The sequence below is a fragment of the Dreissena polymorpha genome, chromosome 1 (genome assembly GCF_020536995.1).
Source record: "Dreissena polymorpha isolate Duluth1 chromosome 1, UMN_Dpol_1.0, whole genome shotgun sequence".
Taxonomy (NCBI): domain Eukaryota; kingdom Metazoa; phylum Mollusca; class Bivalvia; order Myida; family Dreissenidae; genus Dreissena; species Dreissena polymorpha.
This window is the reverse complement of record NC_068355.1, coordinates 123,688,463-123,707,172: the sequence shown is the minus strand read 5'-3', so window position 1 is coordinate 123,707,172 and position 18,710 is coordinate 123,688,463. Positions and strand designations below refer to the sequence as shown.

At 33.1% G+C, this 18,710-nt stretch overlaps 1 protein-coding gene across 1 annotated transcript in view; it reads left to right on the top strand.

The window, feature by feature from the left end:
• LOC127848288 (Na(+)/citrate cotransporter-like) overlaps nucleotides 1-18,710 on the top strand; it is a 33,536-nt gene that overhangs the window by 8,925 nt on the left and 5,901 nt on the right. Inside the window, exons 2-10 of the mRNA XM_052380665.1 lie at nucleotides 7,666-7,815; nucleotides 8,796-8,911; nucleotides 9,601-9,728; nucleotides 12,956-13,088; nucleotides 13,654-13,683; nucleotides 16,741-16,908; nucleotides 17,300-17,428; nucleotides 17,888-17,974; nucleotides 18,283-18,387. Of these exons, the coding sequence (XP_052236625.1) occupies nucleotides 7,666-7,815; nucleotides 8,796-8,911; nucleotides 9,601-9,728; nucleotides 12,956-13,088; nucleotides 13,654-13,683; nucleotides 16,741-16,908; nucleotides 17,300-17,428; nucleotides 17,888-17,974; nucleotides 18,283-18,387 (1,046 nt within the window). The remainder of the gene's footprint in view (nucleotides 1-7,665; nucleotides 7,816-8,795; nucleotides 8,912-9,600; nucleotides 9,729-12,955; nucleotides 13,089-13,653; nucleotides 13,684-16,740; nucleotides 16,909-17,299; nucleotides 17,429-17,887; nucleotides 17,975-18,282; nucleotides 18,388-18,710) is intronic.

Below are 18,710 nucleotides of genomic sequence, written 5' to 3'. Positions count from 1 at the left end.
CAAAACCTAGTTTGCCAGGTCAAATAAAACAAAAACAAGCGAACACTCTATAAGTCACTTCTGGTCCAATCGTCATAATTTAGCTCGCAAATTTTCAGAATTGTCTTATTACTAAAAATGTAAGTCCAATTTACCTTCTCAAAAAATGTCATAATTTCTTATGTTCACAACTCCATTATTATAAAAGTAGTTGTATATTTTATAAAAGTGACGCATAGTACATAAATAATTCATTGGTATTTACAGCAATAATACGATCAATAGTATTATTAGCAAATATATATACAAAACATTGTACTTCCCAGCCATATGAATGGCTTACGAGTCACTGAGTTGACATGTAATCGGTGTAGTCATACAATCACATCAAGATAGTGCAGGAAAGATCACGATAATAAAAATAGTTAAATTGTTTTAAGTATAAACATGGATTGTTTAGATCAATAATTTTTGTCAATTATTAAAGGGGATTCACAGATTTTGGCATATTTTGAAGTTTGTCATTAAATGCTTTATATTGATAAATGTAAACATTGGATCTTAAAAGCTCCAGTAAAAAATCAAGAACAAAATTTAAAAAAAAGAAAAAAAGTAGCCGGTATCAGGGCTCGAACCAGTGACCCCTGGAGTACTGGAATTAGTCTGAAGTAAAAACGCATTAGCCCTCTCGGCTATTCCGCCCAGTCAGTTTAAGTATTTTATACCTTATATAAGCAATCTTCGTAGTTTCGTAAATTTAAATGACAACAAGCAGAACTCTCCAAATTATTAAATCGTTTTGCGTGGCAACGCTTTATAATTTTTAGGTTTTCAAATCGTCAAATAATACATATAATGGCTATATTGTACTATGGTAAATGTTCAGTAATAGTGTTTCCTCACAAATATCATAACTAAAACGAAAATTTGCGAATCTAAAACAACTTTTTACAATTTTGTCAATTTACCAAACCGTGAAAAGATCCCTTTAACAAGTGGACTTACAATCATAGTATTGCAAGTTCATGTAGAAATAACTAATAGTATTTACATAGGTAATATAATTAACATAATGATTTGTTTTAATTTATGTATAATATATAGCCTTTTTCGGTTTACAAATCAACAAAAATGGAACACCTTAACAAACCTTTGATTTTCACAATAAGGTTTTTACAACCCTCACCGTTTATTTTTGCTTCTCAGGTGAGCGACAAGGGCCACTAGGGCCCTCTTGTTCATATCTTCCTTCTCTTATTCTCATTTTGTTATGTTTTTACTCTGTATGTGAATCGTGTTACAAAACATATATTTGTGATTACCATAGTGTCGCAGAAGTAGTTAGCATTAAATTCTCTTACATTGTTTTAAAACTTCTTAAATCATAACCGTGACAGAGAGACACTCGTCGTGATATATTTCTAAAAAAAATTGTTTTTCTTAAAGTGAAAAGTGCATAGTTGTGATATAGTTCTGAAGTGTTCTTTCTTAAAGTGATACGTGTACAGTTTTTGGATACACAACAATTAATATATTCAACTGAAACTAGTGTTCAATAACACATTATAGCTCTTAGTTTAAAGTTTCGATAGTTAAATGTACATTTAAACATTGGACTTACATCTATAATCATTTAAGAAACAAAAGACTTCTTTATTATCATAGCATTCAAACGTGTTCACAAAACGACATCACAGCTATTAAAATGATGACACTTGTATTTGGCAATTTAACCACAATACCATCCTTACAATTTTAATTTTAATTTTGAATATCTGTTTTAAAATTCAATATATAGCAAAGTGTTTATTTTACATCCTGTTTAACTGCACCTGATTCTTTGGTAATCAGCTTAAAATTCTGACGAAATAAGAAAATGTTGCTGAGAATATACGTGTCAACCTATTATTGGCGTCGCACTGAAGTGCGGCGACTAGTATGTAATAAATTTGTTTTTCGTTTATGGGAGGAGAAGATATTTTACGGATCAATGTATATATTTTTGTTGTCAGAATATCTTGCATAGTGGTGATTTTTTGTGTAAATTATTGTAAATACGTACTGCATTTGTGCCTATTACATTTACTACAACATTTATTGCCAATAATGCAAAGCTAATTCTTTTTATTAATAACTGATCACAGGGACTGGGCAATAATGAAAGATCACAGGGACTGGGCAAATACGCAAACCGGTGAAACTTTCTGGTTTTGTATAAAAACAAAACTCCTTTGTTTCACTATCATAGCAACCACCTAGTTACTAATAAAGGCGCTATAGAGCGCGAAGCGCGACACGAATTATTATTGTAATAATGAGTCTTGATAAAGGAAGCAGTCGCTTATCAATGAGTATCTCCATCACAGCACCCCAGTCTCATTACTATCAAGTCCTCCTACAGGTTGTTTTTTAAAGAACCACATATAGAAGTCCGCAGGCCTGACTCGTATCTTGCCAAAGGTATGGACCCTTTGGTATGGACCTTTAACCCCGCTCACTATCCAGCGTTTAAACTTCCGGGTTTACATTTAAACCGACTATTAATAGCTTATTAATATCTTAGTTAGAAGGTGATTTTTCAATGGTTTCCATAGTGTAGTGGTTACACGCTCGCTTCACATGTGAGAGACCCAAGGTTCGATCCCCAGTAGAATCAAATTATTTTATTCGTGTTCAATGTTAACATTTTGTTTTGATGTAGACATTGTAGTTTAAATAAATATGCTGTTTTATTGTAACCATTTTTTGTTATTATTATGCCCATGGAATAATGTGGGAGAGGGTCGGGGGGGGGGGGGGGTCGTTAACACATTAAAACTTTTACAGTGTTTTCATATCAATGAGTACTCAACCCCTATCGTAAATGAGCAACGTAAGAATAAGTTCAGAATCATCTCCCCTTGAAGTTGAGAAAAATATGAAATTACGCTTACAAGATGAAGCAGATTTTTTAAAACCTACACAGTTCTGTTCCATTAATGAAGACTGCACACGGATGCCAGTAAAAAAACGAAACCAATGTAAATAAAAAGAACTATGAAATATTTGGGGGTTACAACACAAAATCATAGATAATGGTTATTTGGGGGTTATAACACAACATCATAGATAATGGTTATTTGGGGGTTATAACAGAAAATCATAGATAATGGTTATACCAGTATCTTTTTCTATTTTTTTTTTAAATAATCGGCCAATAAATTAATATTTACAGTAGAAAAAAAATCGTTCCATGTAACTTTATTGAGTGCCTTTTATACTGAAATTCCCGACGCCCTTTGATGCTTTGAATCAATACTTATCTTGTATTCTAAATGCTGTGTCTAAAAAATATTTGCAGGTGATATATAAAAAGAAGTACTCTTATATTGCATACCGCTTACATTCCCCAATGAGTTCGTACGTCAAGAGTTTCATTGCGAGTTTTCTTGGAGAAGCACATTGCGAGTACTTGCCAGGAAATAATTGCATACCACGCACCTGGATATGCAGCGTCAAAGTGGTTATTGAATGTGCGCATTCTGAGTGATTAGTTTATATGCGCATTACCACTGAGTTTTTTGTTCGTTAAGCGTCAACGTCATTTTTCGACTCCTCCTCACAACAACGGTTATTATAATGTTCATGATAATCACCATCACCACTGCTACCACCACCACCACCGCCGCCAACGCCGCCGCCACCACCATCAACACCAATACCACCAACACCATCACCACCAGCACCACCACCACCTCACACACACACTGTAAAATTAAAATCTTATTCATATTCGATATATCTTTCAGACACCTTTTGTTGTCACAAAATCTCGGTCTGTCAAATTGTATATCCGCCTTTAACTCTATACCTTTTTTTGTTTTCAATTATTTTGTATTGTGCTTCCGGAGACATGTTCAGTCAGCCACGTCAGCTTACATTAATACTCGAATGTTTTCCTGTCTTCTTTCATGTTTTCTTCGTCGTTTTTCTCGTGTAAAATAACACCAACATTATGTAGAATGAAAAAGAGAAAACTTAATGAATATAACTACATTGAATTTCCAAGGAAAGGGCTCAATAACGTCTAACAAGCTACTGACACTCAGAAACAATGACGATAAACAGGCTTTTAGAAATAGGTTTAGACCAAATGACTGTATTATTATTGTATACATTCAGTGGTAGTAAACACAAAATCCTTATAATAGAACCTATACAAACGTTACGTTGCGTACCGTTTACTGAGGATTTTAAACCATTTATGCCTAATGGACTCTCCCACCTTTCTAGATTGGATCAATTTATTAAAAAATTAGGGAATGTCTAGTATATTTATTTCTGTATTTAGAATATTTCTTACAGAAATTCCTTTAAGCAAACAGCGCAGACCCAGATGAGACGCCGCATCATGCGGCGTCTCATCTGGGTCAATGCTGTTTGCCAAGGCCTTTTTTCTAGACGTTAGGCATAAATGGGTTAATGTAATCTACTTGTATATATTTTGGGTTATAAACAAGCATATAAAAAACAAACAGTTGCCTAGTCAGTATTTAGGAACGATCACATATCTAGATTATATATCGGTGCCATAATTAACATGTGGCCATGCATATACATGCAAAACATTACATAAATGGAAGTCAAATACGATTCATTACCCAGCTTCGAAGACCAACTAAAATATATATACGGTGGCAATTTGGGTTGATAATTATGGTACTCATTATGCGATTTTTCGAAAAAGGCATTCGAATCGTTTAAATATTATCAGGTAGTGAATTTGCGTTGTTTGTCTGATCAATGGGATTTAACCGAGGCACAAGTTATTCTCTACAAACACATTAGGGCACGTGTACATGTAATCACTTTAAAGAGCAACATATGAATTGAACTGATTGTATTTATATACGTCAAACAATTTTTTAATTACGAATCCATATTTGAAATTGATGCATATATGCAGTTAGCTATATTTAGTAACCGTTTACGTTTTTGATTATGCAAGAAACGAAATAAGTGGACCTACTTGGCTATTATAAAGTCTTAAATAACTTCTGTGCGTACGTAAATATAACATTTTTATGATTGTTAAGTTGTGATAACAGAACAGAACAGAATTCGTGGTAACAGAACAGAACATAATAATATATTTCGACTTAAGCATACATATAGCTCATCGTCATAAACATAAATATGCAATAACTGCATGCGTTTCAATTAAATACATTCTACCCCTTTACGTCATAACTATCCGTAGTTATTTCCTTAATTATCAATGTCAATGTGCGGAAGATTTAATCTTCTTACCACTATTACAAACTTTAAGAAACGCAATGAATTCTGAAGAGACTCTGGCACGGTTGTATGTAGATATTTATCGGGAGCGCATTAGTGTTGGGAACGATTCATTTGTCATCTCCCAATCTTGTACTTGTATGTCGCCCGGTAGACTAGTAACAGCCACTTTGTCAGTGCATACCGCCAATACAATATTCAACTTATAACCTTCATTACATACATGCGCTTAACTAATGTTCTTCTTTACATACTTTATTTTACTAATTAATCTTAAAGATATTGAAGAAACAACGAAGCAAAAAGGAGCGTACCAATTCAACAATTTTCGTCGTTAACATATCTAGAGAGACGTCTTGTGTGAATTATATTTCATTATTTAGTCGTTTTATACTTATCTAGCTATAACCGCTCAGAACAAGCTTATTCGTGTACGTTATCACCACTAGCCTTTGTAAAAGAAAGGTAATATTCAATTACAACAGCATCTAAGAGGTTCATATTGTCTAGTTCATTTTGCTAATGGCGCGTCCAATACAATTATGTTGTTCATGGATGACTACGATTGTATCCTTAATCATATGGTGAAAAATGTTGCTTCTCTGAGGGAAATTAAACTTTTACATAATACCAGTTACTGTAAAACCGCGATAGTTCTTTACTAAGCAATTCAAAACAGCGAAGCATGAACTTGTACCCATTTAACTGTCAATATTGCTGAGAACGTACAAGTATATTTACTTGAGACGAACTGACAGAATGACAAATGTTATAAAGAGAGTTTAAGTAAAAATGACGAACGGATCGACCGTTTAAGGCAAATGCTGTTGTAAAATAAAACAATCATAACTGCATATAAGCTGGTATACAGCACTATATGTTGATGTTGTTAACGTCAATCAATAACTACTGCAGTTATCTTAAGAGTGGGGGAACATAAAAAGTTAGTCTTAATCTTATTATAATCAATAGTAAACGGAAACCAGGAATAATTGTATCGTAAAGTGCCTCACAAACTTAATATTCCTATCCAATGCAGTCATACTTCCGACATTCTAGTGAAACCTTTTCATTTGTGTTAACTATGTGCATATATTATTACTTAAACTAAAATAAGTAATTTGCTATGATTACGTGGTTTTGGTTGATTATTGTTTTGTGGCCCTATAAGTTTATTTCTCACAGAATGAGGCCGTTATTGTTATGCTTATGCTAGCTTAACTTTGCCCTTGACTTGCTTCAAATAATAGTCGTTCACGATCGTAAAATATCGACTGGAGCTAAGTGAAATGGGAGGAACAGCTTTAATAAGTGTTCGTCTATGCAAAACGAGTACTAAAGAAGAAAATACAAAGAAATATTTCTCACATGAAATAAATATTTCTAAAAAATGTCGTTTAACAAAATCGACCATAATTGTTAAAATACAAAAATAAAATTTTACGCTTCCTTCAATGGGGCAAATTAAAAATCTCAATCAAACTGACTTAAGCGCGGCGCCTATATAAATATACGTTGACAATGTTTTTTATGCCCCCGGATCGAATGATCGGGGGTATATTGTGTTTGGCATGCCTGTCTGTCTGTCTTTCATTCTGTCCCAAAATTTTAACCTTGGTCATAACTTGTGCAATATTAATGATAGCAACTTGATATTTGGCATGCATGTGTATCTCATGGAGCTACACATTTGGAGTGGTGAAAGGTCAAGGTCAAGATCATCCTCCAAGGTAAAAGGTCACATATATGACTTCAAAGCGGCGCAGTAGAGGGCATTGTGTTTCACAAACACCGCTCTTGTTTATGAATGTTTTTCTTGGTGATGAGATAACCATCTTATGTTTAAAGTGCTAATTACAAGTAAACTTTCTACAGTCTAAATACACCGAAACTTAAATAAAGACATAATTTATGGGTATATCCGTAAGCGTATCTATGTCGCCGCGATTGAGTCAGTGGTTCGAGCCAACTGTAGGATGACTTTTTTCTGTTTTCAATTTTTTTCGAATTTTATACTTGAGCTATTTAGTTCTGATGTTTACATTTATCAAAATAAAGCAGTGAATGGCAAACTTCAATACATGCCAAAATCTGTGAACGAATCCCTTTAAAGCGTTTCGCTATTCACAAAGATTGGCGTGAAAAGATGTGTCGGACAAGGATGTGTGGTGCATATATACAGTGTTTTTTAACGTAAAAATCGCTAACACGGGGTTGTCTTGCGTGTTTAACAAGTTGTTGTTTACATTCAATAATGATCAACCAAAGCATAACACAAGTAATTGAACATATGTGTATCACCGATGCAGAAAGCGATGTCATCTCTAGTCTTGATTACCTGCTCCTGTCAATGTGTAATTTCTATGTATAGCATTGTATGTGGTTGCTATCTTTTTCTCTGTTTTGTAGGTGTCAAAATGTGCGTATGCCGTCATCATTATTGGGGTTTACTGGGTGCTGGAGGTGATGCCAATTGCTGTGACGTCATTGATTCCCGTGTTCCTGTTTCCATTGCTGGGCATAATGTCATCAGCTGACGTCTGCAAAAATTACGCAAATGTAAGACAAATAACATCAAATAAAAAATATTTCCCGTCGATAATTTAGATTATTGGTTTACATTTAATGGAGAATATGCACATGCAAGACAATATTTTATATTTGTACACTTTATTTTTAAAATGTGTTACGTGGAAATAATATTTATAATACATGTAGATAATTTGATCAGTATAAAACGGCAAAATTCCAAAATCTGTTTTAATATTTTCTTAATGTTAGGTTATGCAAGCTGTGTTGCAAGTTATGAACCATTCTTTTTCATCCTTTAACGAAAATCCAATAAAAAAAACGGTATTGCATGTTACATTTTAGAAAATACATCTATCGGAGAGACTCTATATGTATTTCATAACATGGATATTGTGACAATATTTTCGAATCATATGTTAAGGTCAGCATATGTACATGTTTTGATGAAGATATGTCATTGATGCGTTGATGCAAAATATATGCAAGTGTGTGTATTGAAACACTATAGTAAATACAAATGTACCCCAAACATTTAACCAACGGCGGTCGTATTTAAAGTTAAACAACACGGATAAATTAACAACATAGCACATTTATTCAATATCGCATCTAAGGACATTGTTTTATCCATATTTGCCTAGAAGCACATTGTTGTTCTCATTTGAACATTACTAATACACGTTGTGTGCAGACTATTTGTATTCAGTTGTCACTTAATTGCCAACACATATTTCATATTTAAGATTTCATCACCTTTAAATATTTTCAAGGGCAAGCTCTTTTTACAAGACATTATTTTTCTCTATAAATATTTGACAGGTGCTCACCTTTTAATATGATTTTCATTGCAAACGACAAAGATCACTTATGTTGATTATTAGAAATGACAGATTTCACTTATTCTTTTCATAATGAATGACATGTATACTTTGTTATTGTACGACTTTTCAAACGACATTAGTTTATGTTTTTCAGACCACATTTCAGAGCTCATCTTTGTTTTGCAGGACACGCTTATGTTGTTTTTTGGCAGCCTGGTTGTGGCAGCCGCAGTTGAGAAGTGGGACCTTCATAAACGTATTGCACTTAGGGCCCTCACATTGGTTGGACCAGAACCGCGATGGTAGGTCAAACTAAAAAATGGACCGTGTTAACTTTGAAACATTAAAACTAAACGTATATTTACACTTTTTCGTAATGAAACAGTCCCCGACCATACACATTTTACCCTTTTTAAGTTTTCTATATTCTTAATGTTTCCGTATAGAAACAAATGTAGTGATATTTCTCTAGGATAGGATTGGAAGATGTTTGCATACGGTTGTCGATGAACATGACACAACATTAATAGGACCGTGATGCTAATTTAGCAAATGTAAAGTTTAGTTCTTAATAAACGTAAGTCTGAATATATTTATTTGTGCACTTAAAAACAACAACATCAATACTTTAGCAATATTTACTTACTTTAATAAACAACGAGATCAACACAAAATAGTTAGATACTGAGAAAAAAATGTGATCAATGGAATTCCTTACGTTCTCCCAAAGGCGCTTCAGTTTAAACCTATTTATTTTAGCATTATTGCATAGAAGGCCTAGGCTCAATTGAAACGCTCTTCAGTCCGTTTTCTGGGACTAGACCCAGTTGTTGTTGTCTATGTTGGAGATCTACAGAACGCTCCCATAGTACGGATCGAACTAGTGACATCCCGATCGCTTGGCGGACAACATCTATACAACGGCACGGCGATTTTAGAAACTTTGTGAAAACGGGTCTAGGGTTAATGAACTGTTTTAATTATACTGCAGGCTGTTGCTCGGTATTATGTTGCCCACGTGGTTCCTGTCAATGTGGATGTCCAACACCGCCACGACGGCTATGATGATTCCTATCCTCAATGCCATTCTTATGCAGATGAAAGAGGTCAAGGATAAAGGTAAGAAGTCAAGGATAAAGGTAATAATCCGCATTTATAGTTCTTTTTATTGAAAAAGCAAGCAAAATACTGATTGGTAAGCACGTCAAACTTAAGTATGTCCAGGTAAAAGTAGGTATTTTAAGTTTGTTTATGACATTACTACTATGGAGACAATGAAACATATTTGTGGATATGGGTACACAATTGTAAAACAACTAGTAAACGATCATATACGTTTACAAGATATCACACGTACGCAATACGCAAATAAGGCAAATTTCACAATTGTAATAATCAAACTCTTGGGATAGAAAAACATAAAAGATGCACACGTGTTTGCATTAACGAAGCAGTGCACAATGTGTGGTATGACTAATGGTGAGGTTATTATTTATTGTATTAACACGTTGTTAATGCTCCCTTGGTTAAATGTATTGTCTTATCGTCGTGAAACTTGGTCAGGTTATTATTCCTAATGAAATCTCAAAACTGGGACACTTGAGGTAAACAACTAGGTCTCTAGGTCAAAGTAAAAAACGCCTGCCTAATCTCTAGAAGTTGCATAGTTTTTTTCAAACCTTCATGAAACATTGTGAACACATTTGGTATATTTGGTATTTCAGCTTAGTTTTACGAGAATAATGTGCCAAAAAAATTTAAATGCATGTTTCATCGAATGCTTTTATTATTTCTAACTTAACCTTCTCAAAATAGTTTAACTCCATTAAGTATAAGGCGAACGCTCTATGGCCCATGCCCGTCTTGTTTTAAAACTGTAAGTCAATATGTTTTACAAGAAAAGCCACGGCAGCTTTCTTCCCGGGCAATGCCCTTTACATTGACAACTCATTATATGGGTATTCCCGTTAATTCTACGAAGCTAGTCTTGTCAACCAGTTAATCTTAACAGTTGACAATGACAGTTCCTGCATTATAAATATATATTTTGCTCACACTTTTGTCTCTAAATAATGTTTTTCTTTTGTGTTTAGTATATAAAGGTTGAAACTATGACGAAACTGTACACATGCTTATGATAAATGCACAGCATGACATCTCCCATCAGTAACGCCTTGTCGCAAACAGGTCCGTGTGGTAATTTATAACAGAATAAAACTCATGCTTACAGTTTATGACATGAAATAATATATGCATAATACATTATAAGCGTATTATTCACAATTTAAAACATGATATAAATTATTCGTACACGGCTGTAGAAACTGTACGTTCTGATTTATTAGAGCTACTTTCCTTTAGAAAGGACGATTGTTCCAGAAAAGAATACAAAGATATTAGGTCTATTTTTTATGGAAAAAGCATTCATGAATCAAAATGTGTTTATTTATACATATACTGGTAAATACTTCTAAGTGTTTGTCGAACAATTAAACAGATAAGTAGTTCATACTTTCAAAAAAAATTCCTACTTTCTTAACGTCTTAACCGGCTTTAACAAGTCCGTCATAAAATATAGTAGTGTAGGACAACTTGAGTAAATACAATAAAGAAAGCTCAATGATTGATTCATGATTGATGCTCTAAACATGGCCAGTTTTCTTAACACTTACTTGTGACAGCTATAAAGTTGTTCGATTAACATGAACATAATTTGCGGTATATTTGGAATTAATGTATACATAAGATCAGCATATAATAGTGACATTTCAGAACAAAGTCATACATTTCCTCGATATGATTTATGTTGCAAAACACATTTGCGTTATTTCTGACAATATTTTGGTTTCTACCTATTTCTAACGATAATTCGTGAGACGACAAGCGTAATTTAGCTATCATGTTATTCTGCTTTGTATGATCAACAATATGAAGATACGATGATCTTTTGAATACAGTTTTTAGTTTGTTATAAAATCATTGAATTAGGTGATAAGACAATGACGTTCCAATAAGTGATGCACTGGTCTCGTTATCTGATTTTAAGTAAGGGAATAAATTGATCAGTGCTGACATACTCAGGGAAAAAGGATGGCTAAACCGGTTTGGTTCAGAATGTCCATAACTTCCAATGCCCAATTGTTTTTTTTATTGTGTCTGGTGTCTGTATAGTGTTAAGAAACTAAAGAAACATAATTTGAAAGGTTATATGGGTCTTATAACACCGTTTACGATATTTATATGTTTATATAGTGGCAAACAGTTACACTCATATTCATTTAAACCGATATTTGGAGATTTAATAAATAAATAAAATAGTAATACTCAGTTTGTATTTGATTCATTTTTTTACATGACATTGTATATAAGCTATGTTCTCGTACATTCGTGCCCCTTAACTATGTATTTCGCGCATGCGCATACAAAGACAAGTATTTTTAGCATTGTATAACATTTATATCCTCAATAAAATACTATTTCAGTATTAAACCATCTGAAAATCGTCTTTGTTTACATATTTACTTTTTTTTTCAACTCGTTAAGGTGAAGGCCAATATTCTGCATCATCCAAAAGATTATTCTCATTGGATTCGTGCTCCTCGCTTGACCGCGTTCTAAATGGGGCTCCCAGTGGGGAAGTTATTTTTTTACGTAACGGATTGCAATGTCCTTTTTCTAAGACACAATTTAATGTGTATTTAATGATGGAAGCGATTTATTTTCAAATATAAAATTCCAAATAAGAGCAGGAATGTACATATTTTTAACCATGGTTACTTTCAACAAAACAATGCAAACGTGTTAATTGAAATATAATTGTCTCGCGCGTCTTGCATATTGATTTATAATACCCTGTCGGGTACCTCTCAGTGCTCCGAATTAAATAGAGCGTGGCCTTCCTTAGAAATGCTTCAGATCTGCCACTTGCACAGAATTTCTAAACTTTTTTGTTTTAAGTGCTGGTGATTTATAATTCAATAATACTCTGCATTGGTATTTTTTACCACAATTTAAGCAATATCTATGTCTGTGTGGAACATTTCTTGTTTAAAACTCATTTTCTCGGCAAAATAGTTGTAAACGCTCGATCTACTTGAATAGAATCCTGACACGCGAAGTATTTGGCGAGAGCGAAAATGACGTATTAAATTGAGCACGAATCCAATGAGAAGACACGAAAGTATGAGAACGAGGCATACACATGTCTAACTGTGTGTTTATTTGTTTTCTATTTATAAACACTGTTAGCCCAAAAATTTCACTCTGGCATAACTACTATTTGAAATAATCATTTTAAATTCAAGTAAAAGGATTTTTAAATACTTATTATGTTTTACACATTTAAGTTTACGAGAGCGATAACGGGGTAACGATGTGTTTAAAAAGCATTGACTCAGATGGCGAATTAGAAACACCTGTTTCAAAAAATGTGGCCATGGTCACGGTTGATGACATCTTGGAACCAGGTCACCCAGTACAGTAAGTGTGTAATAAATACCCGTGATAAAATGCAGGCAAAGATTTGTATTTTGAACCGTTGATTGTAAATTGTCGATTTCATTGACCATTCTTAACAATTAAATAAAAATTAATTAACTTTTATATGTTAAGAAACTATATTTTACTGATATATACGATCACAGGCAGTATAATTATGTCCCGACATTTAAACACTATGTCAGATTGATATTGTTATATTCACAATTCTCTTGACTTATCTAATCAAATTAAGCATTGTTGATCGATGCAGGTCTGATTCGATATAAGATTTGGATAAATACAGAAGAAAACATAATAACCTATTATATTATTATTATTATCAAACCATATTTTTTTAGAAAACTGACTTTATTTAATTAATTCAAGTCGAATTTAGTATATGCTAAATGATTTACTTCCAATGATAAAGAATAATAAATCCCGAAGAATAATATACTATTATGATAAGACCAGATAAATTATAATATATGAAATGTTTCGGGGTAGGTAAAAGATGGTAGATTTATACTTTTACACATTAATGCGTGAATGTTTCTCTTTACAGTTATTCAATTGAAGTCCAACGCAAAGAAACGTACGTGTTAAAATCCTTATGTCAAAAGTCTCTAGATATGCATAGTTTCTCCCGCTAATCAAACCACCACTGTTTTGTCACCGCCAATGCTTTTCACACATTTTCAACATTTGAAAAAATGTCATCTTTTTAAATTAAAACTATACACGTGTATTGTGAATATAATACTTATTAGGGCAGTAGACGGCTACTAATTAACACGATAACTTCACTAACAAGTACATAACTTCAGCATTTCAATAATGTCAACATAACATATTGGTCAAATTTGTTTCATAGAAGTATACGCTGTTTTCCAAGCGCCTGCAATTCAATTTTATTTCATGTTTTTGATCACCGTACACAAACGATTGTGCAATAGGATATTACCTGAAATGAAACAAAATGTTTGTGTATGTATGTAAACGTTTAAAATACAATTACAATATAAATGCGTGGTTGACATGTACAAAACATCATATTCAGATTGAATGATATCGACATATTTAGCATTGTGAGTGCATATCTTACTTATTGAACATTTAAGTGCAAGCATTTTCTCGATAATATTACCAAACATCTAAAGTAAAATGACGTTTGATTGTTGAAACACGGCCATCAAGTCTTTAAAATTCATTAAATGCTCATGCCAACGCCATTGATTAAGTAAATAAACTTGCCGATGGCTAATACAAGACAGGACAACATGACAAACACCATAGCACAATTAAGCATATCAACAACATTTGGTTTATTGGTTGAAACCGTTTTGAAGGTGCCAAGGCGACGAGTTGATAACACACCCTTGGAATAGCATTGTTTGTTCTGTAAGAACGAATTAATGCTACGTATGTGGAAACAAATGAATCTAATGCTGTACCGGCAAGACACAACTTGCATTTAAACATATTTATTTTTTAATATATTTTAGTATACGGATCACCGTTACATCACGTATGACATATATACGTTAGTTAGAACTACCAACAATGGCTGTATCTCAAATCTAACCCCCGCATTATAAAAAGTGCATTCAATCGTCCTCCTGACCGCATTACTCATATGATTGTATGTTCATAAAATATTCTATATGAGTCCCATTATGATAAATCATTAAAAAAGACTAAACATCTAATTATATAAAGTATTAACACATACCTTCTTACAATTGTCTTTAACAAATATGTAAATGCTAGCCACGCATGTCTGTAGCCATTAGTGTATATTATGCCGTATCCATTCACTTGTACATGCTATATTTAGTATATTTATATGCAATTCAATCGTAACTTCATTTATGTTCGTATATAGGATAGGTCATTTTACTATGTTTTATATCCACGTGTATGAGTATCATATAGCAATGTTTATGTCATATTTTTTGTTAAGTATCGATTGTAGGATTTATGCGATTTAAGTCTGAAAGGGACCTTTTCACATTTTGGTAAATGTACAATATTAAAAAATGTTTTATATTAAAAAATTGTTGTAGTTATGATATATGTGACGAAACAAGTAAACTGAACATTTACCATGCTCTAAAATATCCACTATATGCATCTGTTGACGATAAACAAAACACTGACAATATAAAGCGTTGCAAGGTGAAACGATTGAATACATTGGGAAGTTATGTTGTTGTCGTTATAGTTTGTGACACTACGAGGTTTTCTAGTATAAAATACATCACTAATTGTATGAGCACGGATTGCCAATTGGTCTTAGCATTAGACGTTTTACTCCAGGAGCCATGGTTCAAGCACAGTTGAGGGTTACCTTTTTTTTCTTTAATTATATTCTTGATTTGTTCTGGAGCTTTTTAGATCCAATGTTTACATTAATCAATATAAAGCATTTAATGACAAACTTCAATATCTGCCAAAATATGTGAAAAGGTAATTTGAAGCCATGAATTGTGAAGTAATATTCTTATTTCTCAGTCATACGGAAAAATATGCAATAAGCAAGAAGTGTTTTCGGTATATAGTATTTGATTATGTACGTATTCAGTGTTTTTTCCTAGTTGTTGACTACTTACAGTTCGTTATTCCAACCTCTAATCTTGATTTGATTGGTTTGTGTATTTTTTAATATTTATTAGTGGTCGGGATGTTTTGGTATGCTATAAGTGTATGTAAATATTGTATAGCTATTTACGTCAGATACATACACCAACCAGTATACATACTATACTCGAAGTTTGAGACGGTTTTTGGTTTATTTCATACCCTTTCCCTTAAGATAACACCTGCATGAACATATACATTAACAATTATTGTTTATTTAAGGACGGATCGCATATGCAAATTAAATTTTTATTAAAAAAGAGTACTATTTGTAATTCTTATGTTCGTTTTCATGATGATTATTGTATGATACACATTTATTAAATCAGCACATCAACATTTACTAAGCCATTTGTAGAAATAAAATATAATAATACAGTTTTTTCCAAATTATTCAAGTATTATGCTTATAGTATTCTTTTATACTAGTCTTAATGATGTGATTTTATTAATACATCTTCATAAATAGCGATTGAACTAAAATAACCAATTGTAACTTCTGTTGACATTTCAAGTTCAATTTAAAAATTATAAAAAACGAATGATTGTGTCCGTATTAATCATTATAAAGTTTATCTTTTTTAAGTTTGTGCAACAACTCTACACGTAATTTTAACCGTGGACCTTTACTTTTAAAGCGTTCGATGGAACATGTATTTCAAAAGCCATTCCTTTGTTGGAGATGCAATATCAATGTATTATGACATTGAGAATTAAGTAGTGTATCATTTGTTAAAGGACGAAACGCCAGGCCTCAAAATGCTATGATCGACGAAGATATCGTTTTATAATGCTTTATATAAATCTTGAATACGATCAAGAACAGAAAAAGGAATTATAGTTTAAAATTCAAAATATGCAAATAATTTTGATACCACATGTTTGCAGACTTGATTTTAGTTTGTGAAAATAATGGTCGTAGTGCTATTCTTTGATTCGTACTAATATACAGCGGCAGTAAGTGCAAAATGCTTATTCTTATGTTAATCATGAAACGCATAAACATGTTCAGGATCGCGAAAACGAATCGTGCCGACGACGACAAGAACGACCCGGATCAGGAGTTTGCACAAATGGCGAAGACGTTTGCTCTGTCCGTAGCGTTCGCAGCGAACTGCGGTGGTATAGCCACATTGACGGGAACACCGCCAAACATCATACTAAAGGGACAAGCCGATATGTGAGTAGTTGAACAATATTATGAGGAACACGTGGAATGTAAGGACTAAAACAAAACAAACACTTTGTAGATGCATACATCAAAACGGCACATATTTGAATAAACTTAAAAATTGTATGAATGTAAGATTTACATCTGAAAAAAATATAATTTATCACAGATGTATTTTGCTAGGAAACAAAAAACATTTTAAGACGGTATCATCGACATGTCTTTTCCGTGGCTCCAGGTCGAGTAAACATGTTCCCTCGATATATTGACTAAGCATTGCATTTCATATGCATTATTGTTCAACCGAAATGATTGTCGTAAGCGTGACAGTTATATCGTTCCAGTTTTATGGAAGTAATTCACTTATTTATGATACAGTTATCATATTTCCATTTACCAGACTGTACCAAAAGCATGGTCTGAACTCAGCTATAACGTTTGCAAACTGGATGGCTATTGGCGTCCCTATGTCTGTGGCGGTGTTTTTGGCAACGTGGCTTTGGCTGCAGATCTTTTCCCTCGGGAAAAAGTATGTGTATCCTATAGTTGTGTTCATAACCGAATGTCAAAAAATATTTAAACACAACAATTTAACAATTGCGTTATTAAACAGAAATGACGTCTTTTTAACTTAACCTTTTAGTAGAAACGATTTAAATAAGGTATATCGTCGAACACACTTGAAACATAGATCATTTTCTTCTAATTTTAACTGCCGGTTTTGCCGGTGACCTCCCTGTCATTATTGCAATTAGTTTTCTCCCTTTGAATAAGCGGGGCTTATATTCCATGCACTTGTCCGTCGTGTTTTCCGTCGGTCTTTCAGTAGACTATTTGCTACGTCTAGCGAACGCTTCTAACTATCGGTATGATAGTTACCTAAAAATAAGGGTGGACGCTATCGATTTTGTTGCAACATGTCAAAGTTAAACGTCAAAATTTAATACTTTTAAGTTTGTAGTAGCAATGGCCTTATGTCATATTGCAGATGTCTGTGTTGTTTCAAAACTGATGATGACTACAGTGCTGTCAGAGTTCATTTGCAGCACGAATACAAAAAATTGGGGAAATGGAGGTTTGTCTGCAGTTCACTGTGAACGTAAATAAGTTTGCGTATGTTTCACATATGCATCAGTGTTTGTGTTTTAAATATATAAGTTATTTTTTATAAATAATAAACGCTATTTGTGTTGTCAATTAAAGCACAACTCACTACACCATGATTTTAAACACTGTTCGTAGATGACTTACATTTGATTGCATGATGGTCGATGGATGTAATGTAATATTCTAACCGTTATTAACACTTAGAAGCTTTGAAAGGTCTTGCAGACTCTCGAAATAATAAAAAGTTTATTGTTGACGGCGTATTTGTAATTTCAGTTTCGCTGAGGCTCTAGTCATGGCAGACCTTGTTATATTAGCGTTTCTCTGGATTGCACGCAACCCGGTTGTTGTACCGGGATGGGGAGCACTGTTTAAAACTAAGTAAGCATTACAATAGAAACACAACTATTGTTAAATGTCGTACAATCCTACTAACAATTTGTATAAGTGGCTAAATTGAAAACAAAGCACAAAAAGATGCAAACAAACAACGAGTGTATGCTTAAGTATTAAAAAATCAGCAAACATTGCATGAACAACATGAATTGCAGTTTGTTTAGTTTAATAACTGTATACTTTACTTCATCATTTGATCCGTATCCCACACTGCTTTATTTTCGTTATAGTGTAGTTAAATAATAACCACTTTTTTATGTTTATATGTCCTTAAATATGTTTCAAGATAATCACTTTCATTGTGCTGG